This window comes from Macrobrachium rosenbergii, chromosome 58, assembly GCF_040412425.1.
Source record: "Macrobrachium rosenbergii isolate ZJJX-2024 chromosome 58, ASM4041242v1, whole genome shotgun sequence".
NCBI classification, from domain to species: Eukaryota; Metazoa; Arthropoda; class Malacostraca; order Decapoda; family Palaemonidae; genus Macrobrachium; species Macrobrachium rosenbergii.
The window spans coordinates 21,028,827-21,050,639 of NC_089798.1; the positions used below are offsets into that span (position 1 = coordinate 21,028,827).

At 40.2% G+C, this 21,813-nt stretch overlaps 1 protein-coding gene across 6 annotated transcripts in view; it reads right to left on the reverse strand.

The window, feature by feature from the left end:
• Positions 1 to 20,341, reverse strand: part of Mettl14 (methyltransferase like 14) — a 217,211-nt gene extending 196,870 nt beyond the window's left edge. For 2 of the 6 annotated variants that reach the window (XM_067101912.1, XM_067101914.1), the window contains exon 1: positions 19,953 to 20,282. In XM_067101912.1, the coding sequence (XP_066958013.1) occupies positions 19,953 to 20,015 (63 nt within the window). In that variant the 5' untranslated portion in view covers positions 20,016 to 20,282. Of the gene's footprint in view, positions 1 to 19,952 lie in introns of all 6 variants that reach the window. The other 4 variants (XM_067101911.1, XM_067101916.1, XM_067101915.1 and 1 more) reach the window with 4 other exon arrangements.
• Positions 20,342 to 21,813: the final 1,472 nt, after the last annotated feature.

Below are 21,813 nucleotides of genomic sequence, written 5' to 3' on the forward strand. Positions count from 1 at the left end.
AGGAAGAAGCATCTTAGGATCTATGCTAAGACTGGGTGCCTGAAGTGTAGTTAACTGTGTCTGGTCAGATTCTTGCAGATACTTTTGTTCTAGATGCTGCTCCAGAAAGGAGAAGGATAGTAAGAAGGTGAGACCAATGATTCCACATTCACACCAGAAGACTTTCAATAAGTTAAAGTACTTAAGCAAGATACTTTTCTGTCCAAACAGAGTTGGGTGCCTTCACAATTTGTTGAGCAGCCACCAAAGGTCCAAAGGACATGGCCAGGGACTTGTGGGTGATATCCCTCAGGTAAAATGAGGTACAGGTTGTTTGCCTACACAAGACACCTACCCTTCTTACCTGCTGAAAGGCTAGGGGCAATTGGTCCCACGCCCCAGACATCATGGGCTCTTGCATGAGTATAGAGAAGGAAATCCTCCTCAGAGGAGTCATTAGCTCATCTGATTACCTCAATGAAGCCAGAAAGAAAGGGTGCTCCTAGACACCACTTTCCTGTGCTTGCCTGTATTAACAAAAGACACCAACATTCTGGACACAGATAGTGGGTCCATTTCAAGCAGTATCTTATGACTTGAAGGGAGTCAAGACTTCTAATCTCTTTTCAGATGCTGATGGGTTCTGAGTTTTTGTCACAAACTCAAAAATGAAGGAGGAAGTGAGGGATCGTCATCCCTCCAAGTGCTGAACTAGACAAGAAAGGTTGTGTAACTTTTCCACCAGTTTTGTCGAGGCCAAAGCTAAAAGAAACAATCCTGAGGGTCAGATCAAAGGTACCTGGGTTAGGTTACGGTGGAAAAGAGATACATCTCACTCAAGAGGACAGTGTTCTGGAGGATTCAAAACTCTTTTTCATTCTGAAGACTTAGGATAAAGCTCTGCAATAGCCTTTCACTGCAAAGCTGAGAGGAGTTAGTCTTGAAAAAGGTGGAGGAGGATGTCTGTGATCTGCTGAACAGACGTTCTGACTGGAGAGGCCCACCTTCTGTGATACCAACTGCAGAAGATGACCCACTTTCCTTGGTATATATTTGCAGAGAAACACAGGGCGGTCCAGACATTTCCCCGTAACCCTGAGAGAGAAGCCACTCTCTTGCAGGAAATGTTGGATAACCTCCATACATGAAGCTGAAGGGAGGACATCATCTGGTGGTACCTCTAAAAGTGGCTGACAAAGACGAGTGGGCCACAAGGGAATCTCCCTCAGTGCCCCAGCCAACAGTGTCAGCAGATCTGAGTACCACTCATCTTGAGACTCCTTGATGAGGAGCCACCAGAGTCATCTTGAAACTGGCTGAAAGATGGGAAGGTGTAAACATCCAAATTGTCCAAGGGGTGTTGGAAAGTGCCTTCCATCACAACCCAAGGATCTGGGACCTGAGTACAGAGCACTGGGAGTTTCCAGTTCAGTCTGGTGGTGAACAGGTTGAGCACTGGGGACTCCATAGCTCCAACCTTTGTGCTATGTGGGGATGCAAAGACTGTTCTGTTCCCACACCCTGTTCCTGATGACTGAGCTGGCCCACCAGAACATTCCTCGACCTGGAACATATCTGGCTGACAGTTCAACAATATGGCACCACACACACACACACACACACACACACACACACACACACACACACACACACACACACACACACACACACACACACACACACACACACACACACACACACACACACACACACACACACACACACACACACACACACACACACACACACACACACACACACACACGGATCTGCATTGCCAGTATTCGAAGAGGAGACATCATTCCTCCTAGCTTGTTGATATATGCCACTACAGTCATGTTGTTACTCATCATCACTGCCTAGTGACCCGTCAACTAACCCCGGAATGCTTGTGGTGCTAGCCACGTTGTTTGCATATACAGAATGTTGATATGCTGACAAGGCGTGTCCTATGCCCACAATCCTGAAACAAACAAGCTTTTCAAGTGCATGTCCAACCATCCTTCGATGCACTTTTGGAGGATGAGTTCAACAGAACTACCATGTTTCTGTCACCTATCCACCACACTATATCCTACCTGATCTCTTGACTCAGAGGCACAAGATAAAATGGGAGTTCTCAAAGAGCAATCAGTATTGCTTCAGCTGCCACTGAAGCGAGCAGAGATGGAGCTGCCCATGCAGAATGAGCTTCTCTAACGATAACAGATGACCAAGGACCACCAGCTAAAGCCAAGCTGGTTGTTTCTGCCAGATCAAGAACTGTGTTGCTGCCTCTCCAAACTTTCTCACCTGAGAGTCTGAAGGAAAGGCTCTTGCCACTACCAAATCTATGACCATGCCCAGAAATTTTGTCTGCTCCTTGGGGCAAAATCTAACTTCTCCCAATTTACAATGATCCCAACTCATCACAAAAAACAATGCAGTGGACCTTGCAAGCAAGGGATGCCATGACAGATGACCAAGGGCCACCAGCTAAAGCCAAGCTGGTTGTTCCTGCCAGATCAAGAACTGCATTGCTACCTCTCCAAACTTGCCATTACCAAATCTATGACCATGCCCAGATATTTTGTCTGCCCCTTGCGGGCAAAATCTGACTCTCCCGGTTTACAATGATCCCCCACTCATCACAAAAAACCAAGCAGTGATCTCTGCCCGAGCCAGGGCACCCCAAAAATGCCAGGACTAGCTGGTTGTCTGGGTAACGCAGCAAGCATGTACCTTGCCAGTGGGCCCAAGCCAAAACCAAGGCTAAAAGCAGGGTAAACACCTTTGGGACCTTGCAAGCAAGGGATGCCATGACTTCTGTGACCTCCCACTAGTCAGGCCAAATGGTTAACCAGAGTCCCCTGCAATACCAAAGGGTATTTGTTTAAAAAAACCATGAATTCTCTCATAGGAGACAATGTCGAAAGGAACTTCAATTCTGGCCATTACCATGTAATGGGTTCAGAACTAAACTATGTATACCACGTCCCCCTCCCCCTTATGTGCACTGACCTGTATCTTTTCCTACTCCAGCATGTGCTTTGCCCTAGATGCTGGTCAACAATTAGGTGAAAGATGGAAGAAAACTCTGTCATTCCACATTCACAACTCAAGACTTACAATGGGCTTTCAGTATTTGGTTGAGATACTGTTCTTGTAAGAAAAAGAGCTTAGGTAGCCACCAAAAGTCCAAAGGAGGTGTCCAAGGACTTGTGGGCAACATCCCTCAGGTAGAATGGGGTAAAGGTAATCTGACTACACAAGACACCTGCCCTCACTACCTGAAAAACAGAAGAGTTCTAAAAAGCAAGGGACAGACCCAAACCCCAGACTTCATGAGCTCTCAAGGGGAAGGGAGGCCAACCTCCTTTTCAGAGGAGGTACAGGCCCATCTGATTACTTTACAAGGCCAGAGTGAAAGGTTGTTCCTAGGCACCTCCTCCTTGCACTTACCTGTAGTAATGAAAAGCCTTCTACACTCTGGCCTTTGAGAATGGGTTCTTTTCAAATGTAGTCCAGGAGCCAAGGGGTCAGAAAATTACCTGCTTGATTTAGTTAGAGGGTCCACTGGGACACCTTTTTAGCAAGGCTAGACACCCAGAAACCCGGCAGTTATAGGTTATTCAGGGTTTTTGTTGAATTTGATGAAATTTAAATAACTCCTTTTTTTATGTGTATTGGTTACATAAATCACAATAACTCAGCAATGAAATGGTCTACAGAGCTTGTTCACCTCTCAAAATAAAGCTTAAAGAATGATCTATTAAATAGATACATGCACAATAAGATTGGTCAATACCTAAGGTCACAAGAGGTCAAAATATGACCTTTTATGATGAGAAACTAAAATTTATGACTTTTCATATTTAAATATTTGTGAAAATAGGTGAATAAATTGAACATTTAATGCTTTTACATTCTGGTTAGTTACATCATAGGCAAGTTTTTTAAATTAGTTGGAAAACTTATTTACTTACTTTAACCCCTGTGTAACAATCAATAAAACTGGATCAACACATACTGAGGCTCAAGAGGTGTATACCGTAATTTGTATTCTTAAGGGAGGCAATAAGGATGCAAAAAATGAATCAATCCAGTTTATTCTATTCTCTGTTCATACTATATATTGTTCATTTAAAATTTTAGGAAACCGGATTTTTTTTCAGTGAAGAATGCCTGACTCTGGCACACTAAAGAAAAAATTAAGGGCATCACAGTCACCATCCTCAAGTGGTTCTTGCGATCCAAAGAAATGCATAATCTGCCAAAAATCTGATGACCAGCACAGAGAATGGCAGGACATGTATCACTGAAGCAGCAAAAGTGAGAAGGGATGTAGTTTTTGAAAGACTGAAGCAAGTGGACAAAGGCAAAATCTTATGCCAAGTTACCAAAGAATATTATACCGTCGAGAAAACACTGGATAAACTCAAACAGTTAAGCAAGGTCTCCACAGATATTGCTGCTCATCCCAACCTCTGTTCAGCAAAGGAGTACGAGTTCTATGGTGGATTCTCGGGACCCCGCATCTCTGCCAGCTAATATTAACAAATTTTTTTTACAAAATGTGTCATTTGTGGAATTCAAAACACAACAACGTATATGATAAATGGAGGATTTCTGAAAACGGACGAGCTGAATTATTCCTTAAGGCAGCCATGATACTGGTTCAAAAAACCTATCATTGTTTTCAAGCGAAGTTTACCCGAACTCCCAACTTGCAAGATGTGAATGCCATATTTGGAGCAGATCTTTACTGTCACAGCCAGTGTATTTGTAACTACATCAGGAGCAACTGAATCATGAATCATCGTCAATGCCAACAGGCCTGAACTCGGGGAGATGCTATAAACCTGACTTATATTTCCAAGTGCTGTAATGAAGCGCGGAGTAATGATCAAACTAATTTTGAGTACACAAACAGGGATGTGAAAATGTACCCAATCCACATGTTTGGTGGGGATGTCTCATTTTTCTGTCCCAACCGGTTCAAAGTTCAAGTTTCTAGTCTCCCTCATGGTCTTCCCTAACCAAGTCCTTTAGAACAGCCACCATTCTGATGAAGTGGTCCCAGAAAGTAAAAGTCTCTGATGCTGCACTACTCTGACATATAAATTTATTGAAGTCTTCGACCATGACTTCTGAGTTTGACATAAATGCCTCCAAATGAACCTTGCTATCCTCCCTCTTCTTTTCTGCTACAGAGTTTTTCAAGTCTTAGATGCTCAAGCTCATCCCTGTACTTCCCAATGCCTTCCACTATGAAGCACTCTGCCCACTGTAGCCTTTCTATATACTAAGAGAGCATGAACAAACCCATCAATGACTTTGTATACTGTGATCCATAAAGAACTGATCTTACCACATTTTGGCCAAATACTTGAGACTCTATTAATATCATTTCTGTTCCACTGCCATTAATGAACTTTCCTATTGCACCCCTGAATGCCTTAATCATATGAAAGGAGCCCAGACATAACACCACGTTATCAAATTCAAGTGGTTTGCTCATGATGATTTCACGGGCAGTGTAATACACACCCTCATCACATACCAGAGGAAGTGTGTTTGGTCTAGATGGCTCAAAATATTCTGGAAGTTTTTTAATGTTGTGTCAACAGTGCCACATTCTGTAACAGGGTGAGAGAAGGACTGGTAGGAACCTACAACCTACTGACACACATTCTCATCAGTAATAAGAGAGTTAAAGGCACTCCAAGAGGGCATTAATTGGTCCATAGTTGTTCTTTAACACCTGTCTAATAACCCAAGCTATGTCTTTCCTACGGACACTTTTTGCATGTGATTTGTCTATTTTGTATAGTTCTTCTGGAACTATGTAGGTCGTTAGAAGGCTTGGCTTTTTAGCAGTTTTTGTGTGCGGAAACAAAGCCTCACAACAAAACTCGTGTGAATTCTCTCTCTCTGTGGGTGACGCCTGTATCCGATATCTTACACTTACTATTCGGAGTCACTCTCTGAAGTTTGTCCTGCATGAGAATCATAACAGTGACATGACTTCCTCCTACGCCAGACAGAGTTGCTTCTCCATGATCAAAACCATCAAAGGCCCCCAACATGAAGCTTGATGGGTTGAAATGACTTGGAGTGGGAACTGACCCTGACTTGTTCTGTAACAAATGATGCCATGTCAGAATGATAGTGGAGTAACTTATCATAACTAACTGCCAGTCCAAACCTATTGAGACTAGAGATAAGCGTTTTTGACCTACACACGTTATAAATAGCTTCAGAGTTCAATATATGCAAAGGGGTTTGCTTTTTACTATTATTTACGATATAAAAGATGACTTGATACACAGATAGTACTTTTTCGTCTTGGAAGATCTAGTGTAACTCTCCTCATAAATTTCAGGCTCACCATCAACAATACTGTCACTGTAAAATATCAATATCAAAAAGAGCTGAGTAAAAGTCTGCAACATCACTGGGAATTATCATGTCAGAATATGCTTTCTCCAATTAACCCTTAAACGCCTACTGGACGTATCATATGTCGTCTAAAATTGTCTGTTGGGTGCCAAGTGGAAGTACTGTACGTCGACTACAAAAAATTTCAACCTTCGGTCAACTTTGACTCGACCGAAATGGTCGAAAAACGCAATTGTAAGCTAAAACTCTTACATTCTAGTAATATTCAATCATTTACCTTCATTTTTCAACAAATTGGAAGTCTCTAGCACAATATTTCAATTTATGGTGAATTTCTGAAAAAAACTTTTTCCTTACGTCCACGCAGTAACTCGGCCGAAAATTTCAGAAATTCTTTCGTCATTTTGTCGTAATTTTGGCACTGTTTTATATTAGCCGTTACGTAAAGTTTTATATATGAAAATGTGCGAAATTTCAATTAAAATACAACAAAATACAACCCATGGTTGTAGCTTTTATCAGTTTGGAAATATTTTCATAGAAATCTTGATAACTGCCAAAATTTCAACCTTCGGTCAACTTTGACTTCGACCAAATGGTAAAAACACAATTGTAAGCTAAAACTCTTACATTCTAGTAATATTCAATCATTTACCTTCATTTTGCAACAAATTGGAAGTCTCTAGCACAATATTTCGATTTATGATGAATTTTTTGAAAAAACTTTTTCCTTACGTCCGCCAGAAATTCTTTAAATCACGTTGTCGTAATGTTTGCACCGTTTATATTAGTCGTTACATAAAGTTTTATATATGGAAATGTGCGCAATTTCATGTAGAATACAACAGAAAATAACTCATGGTTGTAGCTTTTATCAGTTTTGAAATATTTTCATATAAATCACGATAACTGCCAAAATTTCAACCTTCGGTCAATTTTAACTCACCAAAATGGTAAAAAAACGCAATTATAAGCTAAAACTCTTACATTCTAGTAATATTCAATCATGTACCTTCATTTTGCAACAAACTGGAAGTCTCTAGCACAATATTTCGATTTATGGTGAATTTCTGAAAAAAAAAAAAACTTTTCCTTACGTCTGAGCGCCGTAACTCGGCCTAACATCTCAGAAATTCTTTAAATCACGTCGTAATGTTTGCATCGTTTACATTAGTCGTTACATACACTTTTATATATGAAAATGTGTGCAATTTCATGTAGAATACAACAGAAAATAACTCATGGTTGTGGCTTGTATCAGTTTTGAAATATTTTCACATAAATCACGATAACTGCCAAAATTTCAACCTTCGGTCAACTTTAACTCGACCGAAATGGTCGAAAAACGCAATTGTAAGCTAAAACTCTTACATTCTAGTAATATTCAATCATTTACCTTTATTTTGCAATAAATTGGAAGTCTCTAGCACAATATTTCGATTTATGGTGAATTTTTGAAAAAAGCATTTTCCTTATGTCCGCGCAGTAACTCGGCTGAACATCTCAGAAATTCTTTCGTCACGTCATAATGTTTGCACCGTTTTTTATTAGTCGTTACATAAACTTTTATATATGAAAATGTGCACAATTTCATGTAGAATACAACAGAAAATAACTCATGGTTGTAGCTTTTATCAGTTTTGAAATAGTTTCATATAAATTACGATAAATAGAAAAACTTCGACCTTCGGTCAACTTTAACTCGACCGAAATGGTCGAAAACTGCAATTGTAAGCTAAAACACTTAAGAGTCTAGTAATATTCAATCAATTAGCTTCATTTTTTCAACAAACGGGAAGTCTCTAGCACAATATTTCGATTTATGGTGAATTTTTGAAAAAACATTTTTTTATGTCCCACGTTCGGATTCATGCATCATATTGTGATAATATTTTCTCTGTGTTGCTTTGATCGTTTTACAATTTGTTATATACCAAAATCATCACAATTTAGTGTACAATACAAAGAAAAAAAAATAATCCGTTAGCTTTAACCGTTTTGCTCACAGCGCGATTTGTATAAAATTATATATGAAAATTGTTTTTTGCACTGTCATATATTTCAATATTTATATATGATAATGATATTTTTTTCATTTCTGATGGCTGCATACTAAACTTCAGGCAATGACAAAAAGGAGCCAAAAATAAACTCTTAATCTTAAAAGCTAAGTGTGCTGTGATTTTTTTTTTAAATCTTTTTTTCCGCTTCGGCGCTAACTCCCGAACACCGCCAGCATACGGGAGACATTTTTGTAAATAGAGGCTCGGCATTTAAGGGTTAACTGGCATCAAAAAAATTCAAGGGAACTTCCTTGAAGAGGTTTACGAACTCCGCTGCCAAGTCTATAAGCATGCCCAAGTACTTTGTCTGCTACCTGGGAGAGAGATCGGGATCCGCTACAGAAAAAACCTAGGTACTTCCAACAGCTCTGATGAATGGGTACTTGAAAGTATGCACTCTTAAGATCTATTAAAAGCATTAAGTTGTCCTCTTTGATGGATTCTAGCACAGTCTGTGCTGTCTCCATCTTGAACCAAGTCTTAAACACATACCAGTTCAGAGAGGTTGATCACTATTCTCAAACCTCCAATCGCCTTTTCCACTAAGAAAACATGACTGTAAAACCTCAGATACTAGTACCCTACAACTTCTATGACACCTTTCTCTGTCAACACTTCTGCTTCTGCCGACGGGGCCAGAAACATGAACAAATCTGGGAGAACAATTGTAATCTGTTTGGAGTATCTGAGAGGGGAGGACAAACAGCCTTCAATGGAAGCTAGTATCCATCCTGAAGGACATATATGACCCAAGGCTCCACTCCCAGCTCTTGCCACATTACTCATTGGTGAGACAGGTGGCCCCCTACTATTGGCATCAGAGGTATGGGGTTGCCATCCTGAGTGACCCCCTCCATTCTTCTTCCCCTTTCCTCCCTTATAGTCGCCTGCCAAAGGACATGGACAGAAGTGCTAGGAAGATTCCCCACCCTTCTTAGAGGAAGATGGTTGAACTACAAGTTTCTGAAGAGCAGGATCCTTTGTAGACCCAAATGTTGAAGGCTTTGCTAGATCCACTGATTTGGCAGAAGCTGCTTTTGAACTCAAAGGTTTGAAAGCAGCGCAGCTGATCTTAGGACTCTGAGATTCTATGCTCTGCTGCCACCTCCACACTACTCTTAGGGAACAGTAGCAACGAGACCAACACCAAACTATTCCTAAAAAAGAGGTTACTCATACAAAACCTGCCTATAGAAAGGAAAAGAAAAGAAAAAAGGAAAAGAAAAAAGGAGCCAAAAATGAACTCTTAATCTTAAAACTAAGCGTGCTGTGATTTTTTGAAAAAAAAAAAAAAAAAAAAAAAAAAAAAAAAACTTTCTTTCCGCTTTGCAGCTAACTCTCAAACCCCGCCGGCATACGGCAGACACTTTTGTAAATAGAGGCTCGGTGTTTAAGGGTTAACCATCCTAGAATCCACAATTATCAAAAATACTTTACTGTCGTTAAATACTCAACCGTCTTCAGTAAAATTGTTTATAGCCTAGTTTGGGCAACTGGTTTTCCTCACTCTGCTTTTATTTATTTATGTTAGTCTTGTTCTTTCTTTCATATAGGTAGGTTGTTTAAGATTTTAGTGAACTCCTTTTACTTATAATGGGTTTGTCTTGGAATGAGGTGTTTTGTTTTAAATGTTTTTACTTCATGAAGAGCTGTGCCATTGCATCTCCATAAATTAATTTGTTATTAATGTTCGCAAATTATATTTTATAGCCTTGAAAATGCGACTTGGAATTTGCCGCGGAACTTCGGCATTGAAAATAAATGTTAGAGGATGAGGATGCCTTTCCCTATTACTTCCTTCGTGATGTATATATATATGTACAGTATAAAGGCAGTCCCCAGTTAACCGCGGGTTCGGTTAACGGTGATTGATTTTCAGCTATCATCACGTCCTCAGAACGGAGTCCCCGCCGATAACCAGGGCCTGCCTGTATACATGCATACATACATACATACATACATATATATATATATATATATATATATATATATATATATATATATATATATATATATATATATATATATATATATATATATATATATATATATATATATATATATATATATATATATATATATATATATATATATATATATATATATATATATATATATATATATATATATATATATATATATATATATATATATATATATATTATATATATATATATATATATCATACAGGATGGGGCAAATCAAATGCCTGAGTTTTGATAGGCTATTAAGAAAAGTAAAACAATACTTACAGAATTATTTGTTGTTTTATTTGAATCAGTATACAATGCCGTTTGTGTGATCACTTTTTGAAGATGACATCAGGAAGATGGTGGCCATCTGTAGTGATGCACTGTTGAAGGCGATGTCTGAAGTTTTCGGCTGCTCTTCGGCACATCTCAAGGGGTATTGCAGCAATTTCCTCCCAAATTCGCATCTTCAATTCTTCCAAATTGTGTGGCCGACTTCTAAACACTTTCTCCTTCAGATATCCCCGCAGGAAGAAGTCGCAAATGCTCAAATCAGGTGAGCGTGGGGCCACTCGACATCACCCCTCCGAGAGACATCTGGAACATCTGTCAATTTGACCATTGCAACTTGAGCAGTGTGGGCTGTTGCTCCATCTTGTTGGAACCAGATGTCTCCCAGATTTGTTCCTCACTTAATTCTTCCAATTTCGGTTCCAAAAAGTCTTCCAACATCGCAAGATAACGTTCAGAGTTGATGGTTATAACGTGACACAGATCTTCCATCCTCCTCAAAGAAATAAGGCCCAATTACCCCAAATTTGGAAACTGCACACCAAACAGTAACTTTAGGGGAATGGAGAATTCTCTGGTGAAGTTCTCTTGGGTTGGGCCCAAATTGACAGGGTGGGGCAAATTGAGATGTGCCGAAGAGCAGCTGAAAACTTCAGACATCGCCTTCAACAGTGCATCGCCACAGATGGCCACCATCTTCCTGATGTCATCTTCAAAAGTGATCACACAAACGGCATTGTATACTGATTCAAATAAAACAACAAATAATTCTGTAAGTATTGTTTTACTTTTCCTAATAGCCTATCAAAACTCAGGCATTTGATTTGCCCACATTCTGTATATATATATATATATATATATATATATATATATATATATATATATATATATATATATATATATATATATATATATATATATATATATATATATATATATATACATATATATATATATATATGTATATATGTATATATGTATATATGTATATAAGTATATATATATATATATATATATATATATATATATATATATATATATATATATATATATATGTATGTATATATATATATATATATATATATATATATATATATATATATATGTATGTATATATATATATATATATATATATATATATATATATGTATGTATATATATATATATATATATATATATATATATATATATATATATAGGCATTGTATACTGATTCAAATAAAACAACAAATAATTCTCTAAGTATTTTTACTTTTCCCAATAGCCTATCAAAACTCAGGCATTTGATTTGCCCTCACCCTGTATATATATATATATATACATACATATATATATATATATATATATATATATATATATATATATATATATATATATATATATATATATATATATATATATATATATGTGTATATATAATATATATATATATATATATATATATATATATATATATATATATATATATATATATATATATATATATATATATATATATATATATATATATATATATGTATATATATATATATATATATATATATATATATATATATATATATATATATATATATATATATATATATATATATATATATATATATATATATATATATATATATATATATATATATATATATATATATATATATATATATATATATATATATATATATATATATATATATATATATATATATATATATATATTATATATATATATATATATATATATATATATATATATATATATATATATATATATATATATATATATATATATATATATATATATAATATATATATATATATGTGTGCCCTTGCTCTGGGCGCAATACAACAAAAAATATGACCAGATAATTTTACCTACACCACATTAAAAAATAATCCACCCCAACCATAAAAAACAACAACTGGCAGCCACTCATAGCACATAGTGCTCCCTGGCTTCCCAAGAAAAATACAACAATCCTTAATCAGGGAGAGAGGATAGAGGAAATAGAAGGTATTCATCCTATCCACCAATACCATGCCAGCTGTGAAGAATGGGCCTACTGTACTGCATTTCTCATACAGTACAGTACACCGTTTCTATATCGCGAAGGTAAAACACAGCAAAGACATACTTGCATCTCCAATACATGGATTGCAAGATTGTGGAGAGTGAAAGATTCCATTTGAAAGCCAGCGAGGTGGCAACTGCCCTTGTTTCATGGGCCTTAACTTACACAAGGGGAGGATATCCTCTTGAACTTTCGAGTGTGATTCAGAAATCACGGTCCTTAAAAAGAAGGTTGGAGAATTTTTTTATAACAGCCATCCGGGATCCTTAACTGGACACCAGAGATTTTGTGAGGGACCTCTAATCCTTTTAGTTCTCTCCAAGTAAATCTTCAGTGCTCTTACTGGGCAAAGCACTCTCTCCCGATCTGCTGCACCCAGGATATCAGCCAAGCTCTTGACAGCAAACAAACGTGGCCAGGGGTTATAAGGGTCTTCGTTTTTTGCCAAGAACCTTAGGGTCAGTGAGCAAACTGCATTCCCTTGAGAAAAACCCACCTTCTTACCAAGGGCTTGTAATTCGCGAACTCTTTTAGCTGTAGCTAAAGCCATTAAAAATGAGATTTTCCTCACCAAATCCCTTAGTGAGGAGGAGTCCATGGGCTCAAATGGAGGGCCCGAAAGCCATTTAAGAACCACATCCAAGTTCCAGGCGACCATTGTAGATTTCTCGTTTTGATGTATTTAGAGATTTAATCAAATCACTAATATTCTGATTTGCAGACAGGTCTATTCCCCTGTTTAAAAACAGAATTTGACATAGCCCTGTATCCTTTGATGGTGGATGTAGCCGATCCTTTAGAAGACCTCAGAAACAGCAAAAAAGCCTGCAATTTGGGCTAAAGTCATCTTAGAAGAAGAGATATTATGCTCTCGGCACCAGCCTCAAACGACTGCCCACTTTCCCTGGTAGACTGGAGCAGAAGGTCGGCACCTACATTTCGCAATTGCTTCTGCAGCTTTTCTTGAAAAACCCTTCGCTCTGACAAGCTCCTTGACAGTCTAAAGCCTGTCACAGCGAGAGTAGATAAGCCTTGATGAAAAAGGTGAAAATGAGGCCATTTGAAAAGATTTCTCTTCTGCGGTAACAGTCTTGGGAAATCTACAAGAAAGCCAAGAAGATCCAGGAACCATTCCTTGTGTGGCCAAAAGGGAGCCACTAGAGTTATCAATGTGTTGTTGTAAGTGATGAACTTCTTCACCAATTCCCTCACCATGCTGAATGGAGGAAAGGCGTAAACGTCTAGGTCCGACCAATCCTGCAGCACAGCATCCATCGCCCATGCTTGAGGATCAGGAGCTGGGGAACAAAACAGAGGAAGACGATGGTTTCTTGACGTTGCAAACAGGTCTATCAACGGCTTTCCCCACCATTTCCACAAGTCAGTGTACACCTGCGGATTCAGCGTCCATTCCGTCGGTAGAACCTGTTTGTCTCGACTGAATGAAGCGGGTCACAATGCTGGTACTGTTGTCTTGTGCCCACAAGAGGAGATCCTTGGCTGCTTCGTAAAGTGAGAAGGAATGCGTGAACCCCTTGATTCCTGATGTAAGCCAGTGCGGTCATGCATTCCAAATGGACAGCAACTCTCCTGTTGAAGGTTGCTGCTGAGAAAAAATGAAGAGCCAGATGTATTGCCTTCAGCTCCTTCATGTTTATGTGTAGGCTCCTCTCGGCTAGACAACACATCCCGGAAACTTCCAAGTCATTGAGTAGAGGCTCCCAACCCAGATCTGATGCATCTGAATACAACGTTAGGTTGGGGCTCAAAGGGAGCAGCAACTTTCCTACTGAAAATCTGTCTTCTACCAGCCACCACTGAAGGTCCTCCTTGATTTTGGGAGTGATTGGGAAAATAAATGAGTCGGGAAGGTTCTTCCTGCGCCAGCTGGCCCTTAGGAAGAACTGTAACACTGGTGAGTAATCTCCCCAAAGGCACAAACTTTTCTATGGAAGACAGTGTTTCCAGGAGGCTCATCCACTCACTGGCCAAGCTGGATGGGCAAGAGATCAAGTTTCAGACTTTCCTGAGGCATTTCTGGATCCTTTGATGGGACGGAAAAGCCTGAAAATTCAGAGAATCAATCATCATCCCCAAAAAAATAATCAACTGAGTGGGAACCAGTTGAGATTTCTTGAAATTGATTAAAAGCCCCACATCCTGGCGAGCTGGAGCGTCTTCTGAAGGTCCTCCATGCACTGGGATCTCGAGGGGGAGCGTAGGAGCCAGTCGTCTAAATATAGGCATACAGTGATTCCCATTAGGTGGAACCATTTTGCTAGAGGGGCAAGAACACAGGTAAACACGTGGGGGGCTGTGGAGAGGCTGAAACACAGCGCCTGAATCTGGAAGACCCTGTCCTGGAAGACGAACCTCAGATACTTCCTGGAGCCCAGGTGCCCTGGAACAGCCCGAGAAGAACCCTAAAAGAGTTCAGAGGTCTGGTTAAACAAATCATTTATAACTAACTGGAACATGGAAGTATGCGTCCTGCATATCGATCATCACCATCCAGTCTCCCTGATGGATGGCTGACAGGACTGAATGGTTCATTTCCATTCTGAACTTTGTTGTCTGAATGAAGAAGTTCAGAGCACTGACGTTTAGGAAAGGTCTCCATCCTCCCGATGACTTTGGAGCAACAAAGAGGCAGTTGTAGAACCCCTCTGTGCTTAGATCTTCGACCACCTCCACAGCTTGCTTCTCAAGTAGGGCTGAGACTTCTCGGGACAGGGCCAAAAACCTCTCTGAGCCTATCAAGTAGGCCATCAAACTGATGGGTGAGGTTGCTAAGGGAGGTTTATTCCTGAAAGGGATCACATAGCCCTCTTTCAAAACTTTTAGAACCCAAGATTCCACACTCCTGGCCTTCCACTTACTCCAAAAATGGAGCAGCCTTGCTCCCACAGGGACACGGAGGACAGGGACCTCACTTGTGAGTGGTGGGTTTGATGGTTGTCTTCTTGGAGGGTCGTACCGACAGGAGATTGGTTTGTGGTCATGATTGAAAGCAGCCTCTGCCCCCTCAAAAGGGCTGCTGTGACAGAGGGGAGGCCATCCTAACAATAGTATAAGTCGAAGGTGCTCATGCTGGTACTCTAGTCCTCTTGGTCGATTGCACAAGTCTTGTGTCGACTTCTTTTGAAGTTCGGCAGTCACTCGTTCCAAGGTCGCTTGAGGGAACAGACTAGTTTTGTTCAAAATAATGAGCAGGAGGGATGATCTCTGAGAGGGAGTGACCCCTTTAGTGGTGAATGAGCACCAAAATATCTCTACTTAGGAACCCATTGCAAAAATGGTTGCTAACTCCTGGGCACGGTCTCTAACTGCTCTGTCAGCACATGCAAGAACCCCTTACCAGCCTTCAGCAAAGTTCTCCTGCAGAGTGGTGCAATCTTCTATCTTTTTGGTCAAAGCCCCTACGGTCCAAACGAGGAAACGCAGGACCTCGAAAACCTCGACATCTCTGATGAGGTGATCCAATTCCGAGGCAGTGAACAAAATCCTAAATGAGGAGAATGCCGAACGACGTGCCGCATTGATGAGACTAGAGAAGTCCCCTTGAGAGGAGGCAGAAACTCCCAAGTAACGAGCTTCTCCAGTGGAATACGACATATGCTTCTGTCGTATTAAACAAGAGGGAGTTGTACAAAAAACTGCTTTGCCCAGATCTCTCTTCTCTGCCAACCAGCTGTCAATGTGGGCCAAAGCTTTCCTGGAGGAAGAGGAAAGCACTATCTGAGGCAGCCTGGAAGTCCCTGCAGGCTGTTGCATCATAAAAGCAGAACCCGGAGAAGTTAGGGTCGCTGGAGAGAAGAAAGTTGGATAGCAAACTAAGAAGAATCTCAAAAGTGCCAAATAATTTGTGGTCAGTTGTTACTCATCCATGGGTTCCTCCTCCAAGGAAATAGGAGACATAGAAGGGTTCAGAGGCTCATGTGACACCAAAGCAGCTTCTGAAGGAGGTTCAAAATGTTATCCAACTGACGTTGAATTGGCACCAAAGATGGGTCCTCAACAACAGGAGAGATCTCACCTGTCATGCTAGATACTGGAGGCCCTACCTGGGGCGCCGAACACTTGATGACTGGCGGGCTCACCTCAACAGCAGAGCCCACAGAAAAGGGGCGTTCAGACACTGGGGGCTCACACACTGGACATTTGGACAATGGACACTTCATGGACACTGAGTGTTTCACGGATACTGGGCATTCGGACTCTGGGCGCTCGACACTGGGCACTCATGCACTGGACGCTCATACACTGGGCGCTCCGGGTGCTCGGATACTGGGCGTTCATACACTGGACTGTCGAACACTAGGTGCTTGGACACTGGGTGCTCAGAATTTAGGCGCTCAGCAGATACTGAAGGCAAATGCGGAGCTTCACTGGGGAGCTCCCAAAAAATGCAGGAGGGGAGCAGACTATGAGCCCTCTCCATGGCTCGCTTATGGACAGGGGGCAAATCATATGTCCATCAGGACTCTAACCAAATTCCCAATCTGGGAAATGGTATTGACAAGAAGATCGAATTTCTGATCTACACAAGATTCTAAGCTGGCAATGGCATTGGGTTCAGAAGAATGGGAGGCAGGATCGGAGTAACTGGAAAAGTGAGAGGACTGGAGATAGGAGAAAAGGCAGTCACAGGTATTGAAGGGACAGGTAAATCAGCAACATCTACTTTAAGAGAATTATCCTGACTAGCAGAAGCTCTAGCTTCAGCCCTAGTGGTTGCCTTCCTCAGTCTGTCACAAGTTTATCCAAATAAGCATATAAAGTTTTCCATCTCCTCTTATCCCAGTCTTTACATCTGTCACAATTAAGGTCTGGTGAGCAACTTGCTCTCTACAAGAAGAACAAATGGTGTCGCTGTTATGTTTAGCCGACATGAGTCTGGTCCTGCAGCCTTTGCTGCAGTACCTAACACTAGACAAGCTAGAGTCTGACATACTGGGTCAAAAACAAAGTCCCAAGAGGAAACGTCACAATCAGAAAAGACCCAATATTAGCTAAGCTAACTAAGATTAGCACACAACCAAAAACACAGAATACTTCACCAAATGAAGAGAAAATCACATCCAACCAGTGAAAAACGAACCCAAAGAGCTGCTCAACAACCAATGTTTAGTCATTGACCAGCAGAAACAAATTGAGTTCTTTGGCTATGTTGTACCTATTCTTCCACGAAAGCAGGTGGGGCAAGCTAACTACACCAAAACAAAAGTGTGCTACCACAATTTTCAAATTTTGAGCTGCAGCATGAAGCAGAAACTAATAGTTATGTAATTATCTGGTAAGTTACTTATATAAAAAGGCAAAGCATTCGACAACCCAATCTCCTAATTTCCAACAACAATCTGTCTAGCAAGAGTGCGGCACAGCTTCACTGGATGGTGGCCAAAAAAAAAAAAAAAAAAAAAAAAAAGACTGGTGGTCTGTGAGTGAGGATTCACCCCCACAGTTCCTTACAATTAAAAGTTTCAACAGACAATTCAAGCTCGAGCTCAGGAATACTCCTACATAAATGGTGATGGTTTTCATTCAAGTAAGAACAATTGCTATTCACACCTTCACTACTGAGATTGGTTAGGTTTCCTCCTTCTCCTGTTCTATGGCAATGAGAAATCACGTCAGGCGGGGGCAAGGAAGTTAAGGTTAGATCAGGATGCGTCCCAGCATCTTTCACTATGAGTATGATATCTACTGTGAACTTCTTTAGGTCAGGTTATTAAAGTAGATAAGGTTAAGTTAAGATGCATCCAAGTATGGTAAGTCTGACTGTCCTTGCACATTTTTGTACTTTGTCAATTTTTTGTCCTTTGTTATTCCTGATATGAACTATGCCTTTTGTTGACTGATTACACTGTTTATGCATTTCCTACCTTTCTGGCTGGTTCATTACACTGGATTAAGGCTACCTAACACAAAATCCTGATTTTGCCAAGAGTCCCCCAGAACTGTTGGATACAGGAAGGCAGGGAAAACACAAAAACAAGAGATTTGCACTAACATCTAGGGTTATAAACTTACAAATCACAAGATAACCAGTCAGAAAAATATATGGTTCATGTTCTTGGCTCGGAGGAGCCTCATAAAACTACCTTAAAGAGTTTTCAATAAGTTTTTCCTTGAATAACACAACAACTCACATAAGCGCCATGTCAGTATGAACCCCATGTTAGTCGTCTAACAGTAAATTTGCAAGATTTTAGTATGATTTGATTACTGAGCATATTAAGGAGGCTTAAGAGCATAGCATAAAAAGCCCAGTACTATGTTTTCTTGTTCTGGTTGGTGGTAGAATATTTGACAGCCTCCCAAAGTCTTGAATAAGTACCTGAAAATAAAATTTAGGCCAGAGGCCAAACACTGGGGCCTATGTGGTCATTCAGCGCTGGAAATAATGTTGAAGCAATTATTAGGAGAGGGTAGAAAGTAAGATGAAGAAAAAGAACATGAACGGATGTAATTTCTTATTAAAGGAATGAAAGGGGTTGCTGCAAAGAACCTTCCTTGGTAAAAGTTTACAACAGTTGTGCGTCCTGATTCCAGCCAGCTGTCGACTGGGACAAGTTTCCCATACATAAATCGACCTAACTTTTTCTGTAATGTTAGGCCCTGACCTAACCAGATCTTACCTACCTAACCTAACTTAGGGCGACATGCCCTGACCTGGCAGGGGCTTCGGCCCCCCTGGACCCCCCCAAAATGGCGGTAACCTATCCGGTCGGTGAATGGCAGGAACCAGGCTGCGCAACTATTGTAAAGTTTTACCGGAACCTTGAGTAAAACCTTCTGTGTGCCCTGTAAGGAGCACTGACAGCAATACACGGCAACGGGCTCTTCCAAAGCCTTGCATTTCTAAACTTTGAGATGTTAGCATAGACTGGGCCCCAATACAAATGATGTCAAAGTTCACTGACCTTCTGCCAAAATTAGCCCACTCAAGTTACAGAGATCCGAGGAGGCCAACGGAATGAATGGCTCTCAACACAGGCCTTAACTCACAGAACGACCAGGCCTATTGTATGGGTGAGCCTAGGCCTAGCCTAGCCTAGCCTACTGTCTTTTTTCAGCTAAACTTGTCTGAGCCTAACCTCGGCCTACAGCTAACTTACGACCCCGGCTAGCCACCTGGAAGAACACGTCTGGCCTAATATCATTCAATCTAAATTAACCAGAGCCAACAAGTCTAGACTAACCTTTGGCCTAGAATTGACGACAGACTGACGGGCTCTTGGCTTCCCTCTACTGTCCTTTAGCATACAATCTGTCTATCTAGCATAGTATATGCCTGCTGGCCCCGTCACGCTCTTCAATTCAAGAAGTAGGCAGCTACCAGGCTTTTAGAAATGTCTTCAGCGCACTCAGAAGGATTCGTCCTCTTCGTCTGTATTCCACTCACAATCATCACTTGCCCTTCTCATTCTCTGCCACTCTCTCACTGTGCATCCAACCTTCCGTCTCAGGTGAGGGGGAGGGGAGGGAGGGGAGGGAGGAGGACTGCGTCTTCGAGTTCGTTCCTGGTTTGTGTTTTGGTTAAGTGTGCGGCCTTCCTTGAAGAGCCTCTGTCTACTGTACTTCCTAAAACGACCTTTCTCTTATTATTAATATAAATAAATATATATTCTCTTATCATTATTAATATATATACATATTTGCTATATATATACAGTATATATATGTATATGTGTATGTATAATATGTATAATATATATATATATATATATATATATATATATATATATATATATATATATATATATATATATATATATATGTGTGTGTGTGTGTGTGTGTGTGTGTGTGTGTGTTTTATATTTCAACAAATGGGATATCTTTAATTGCAACCTCACCCGTTTTTACATTTGCAACATAATTTAGAACAGATTAAAAATTACTTAATAACTAGAACTGTGGTTCCCACTCGCCCCTTCAAAAAATTCTCTCTTTCATTCCCCAAAATGGTAAGACCTAACCCTCTCTTTCTGTTCAAAGTGACTGCTTTTGGGCCTAATCCCAGGTAACCCTGTGTCAAGCAAGGCAAGGGGGCACCCAAAAAGAGAAAGTTCCCCATTCTGAACCCACGTGGGTTGACTGACGCCATGCGGTCAACATTATAAAAAACGTAATGAAGATTCACCTTTGTGCCATCTGGAAGAGAAGCCAGAGTAATCCCCAAAAGTTATAAATAGACACTGCAACGAGAATCAAGAGAGACTGCTCAGGACGCGACCCGAGAACAGATGTCCTCCTCTTGGCTGTCCTTAGCATGCTGTTGGCCCAGTGTTCGACTCTCCGAGTAGCCAATGAAGAATTAGAGGAATTTATTTCTGGTGATAGAAATTCATTTCTCGTCATAATGTGATTCGGATTCCACAATAAGCTGTAGGTCCCATTGCTAAGTAACCAATTGGTTCTTAGCCACGTAAAATAAAATCAAATCCTTCGGGCCATCCCTAGGAGAGCTGTTAACCAGCTCAGTGGGCTGGTTAAACTAAGATATACTTTTTCTTCTTGGCTGTCCTTCTGAATCAACCACATGTCGACCCCGGGGCTCAACCCAGTATACTTTGTAGTGGCATTATAATTCCCTCCTTTATCGCCAGCGCCTTATCAACGACAACCCGTCATCTTGACGAAGGTAATGTGCAGGAGTAAGGCTCTTTTAGCCAGTAACTTATCCCTGCTATTTCTCTGTTGAATGTTTCATTTATTTTTCCATTGGGCAATTACCTTCAGTAACTTGTGTTGGAGCATTCAGTGTTAATGTAATTATGCATTAGTGTTGAACTGAGTTATCTGGTACCATCATTCCTCAGTTTCCCTTTGAGCATTTTATTATTATTGCAAGTAACCGTCTTGCATATATTTGCAGATAGGCATCGACTGTGGAATCTCTCGGCCGATCCATGTGCAGTTCCCCTTTCCACTGAAATGTTCCGTTATGAAGACATCGTCAGCGTAGAATATTCATTCTGTGTAGGATTCATTATTTTAGCAGGTCCTTGTTCTTTCCAGTAAATCATACTTAAGCTGTGCAGTTGATCTAACTTTAGAGCA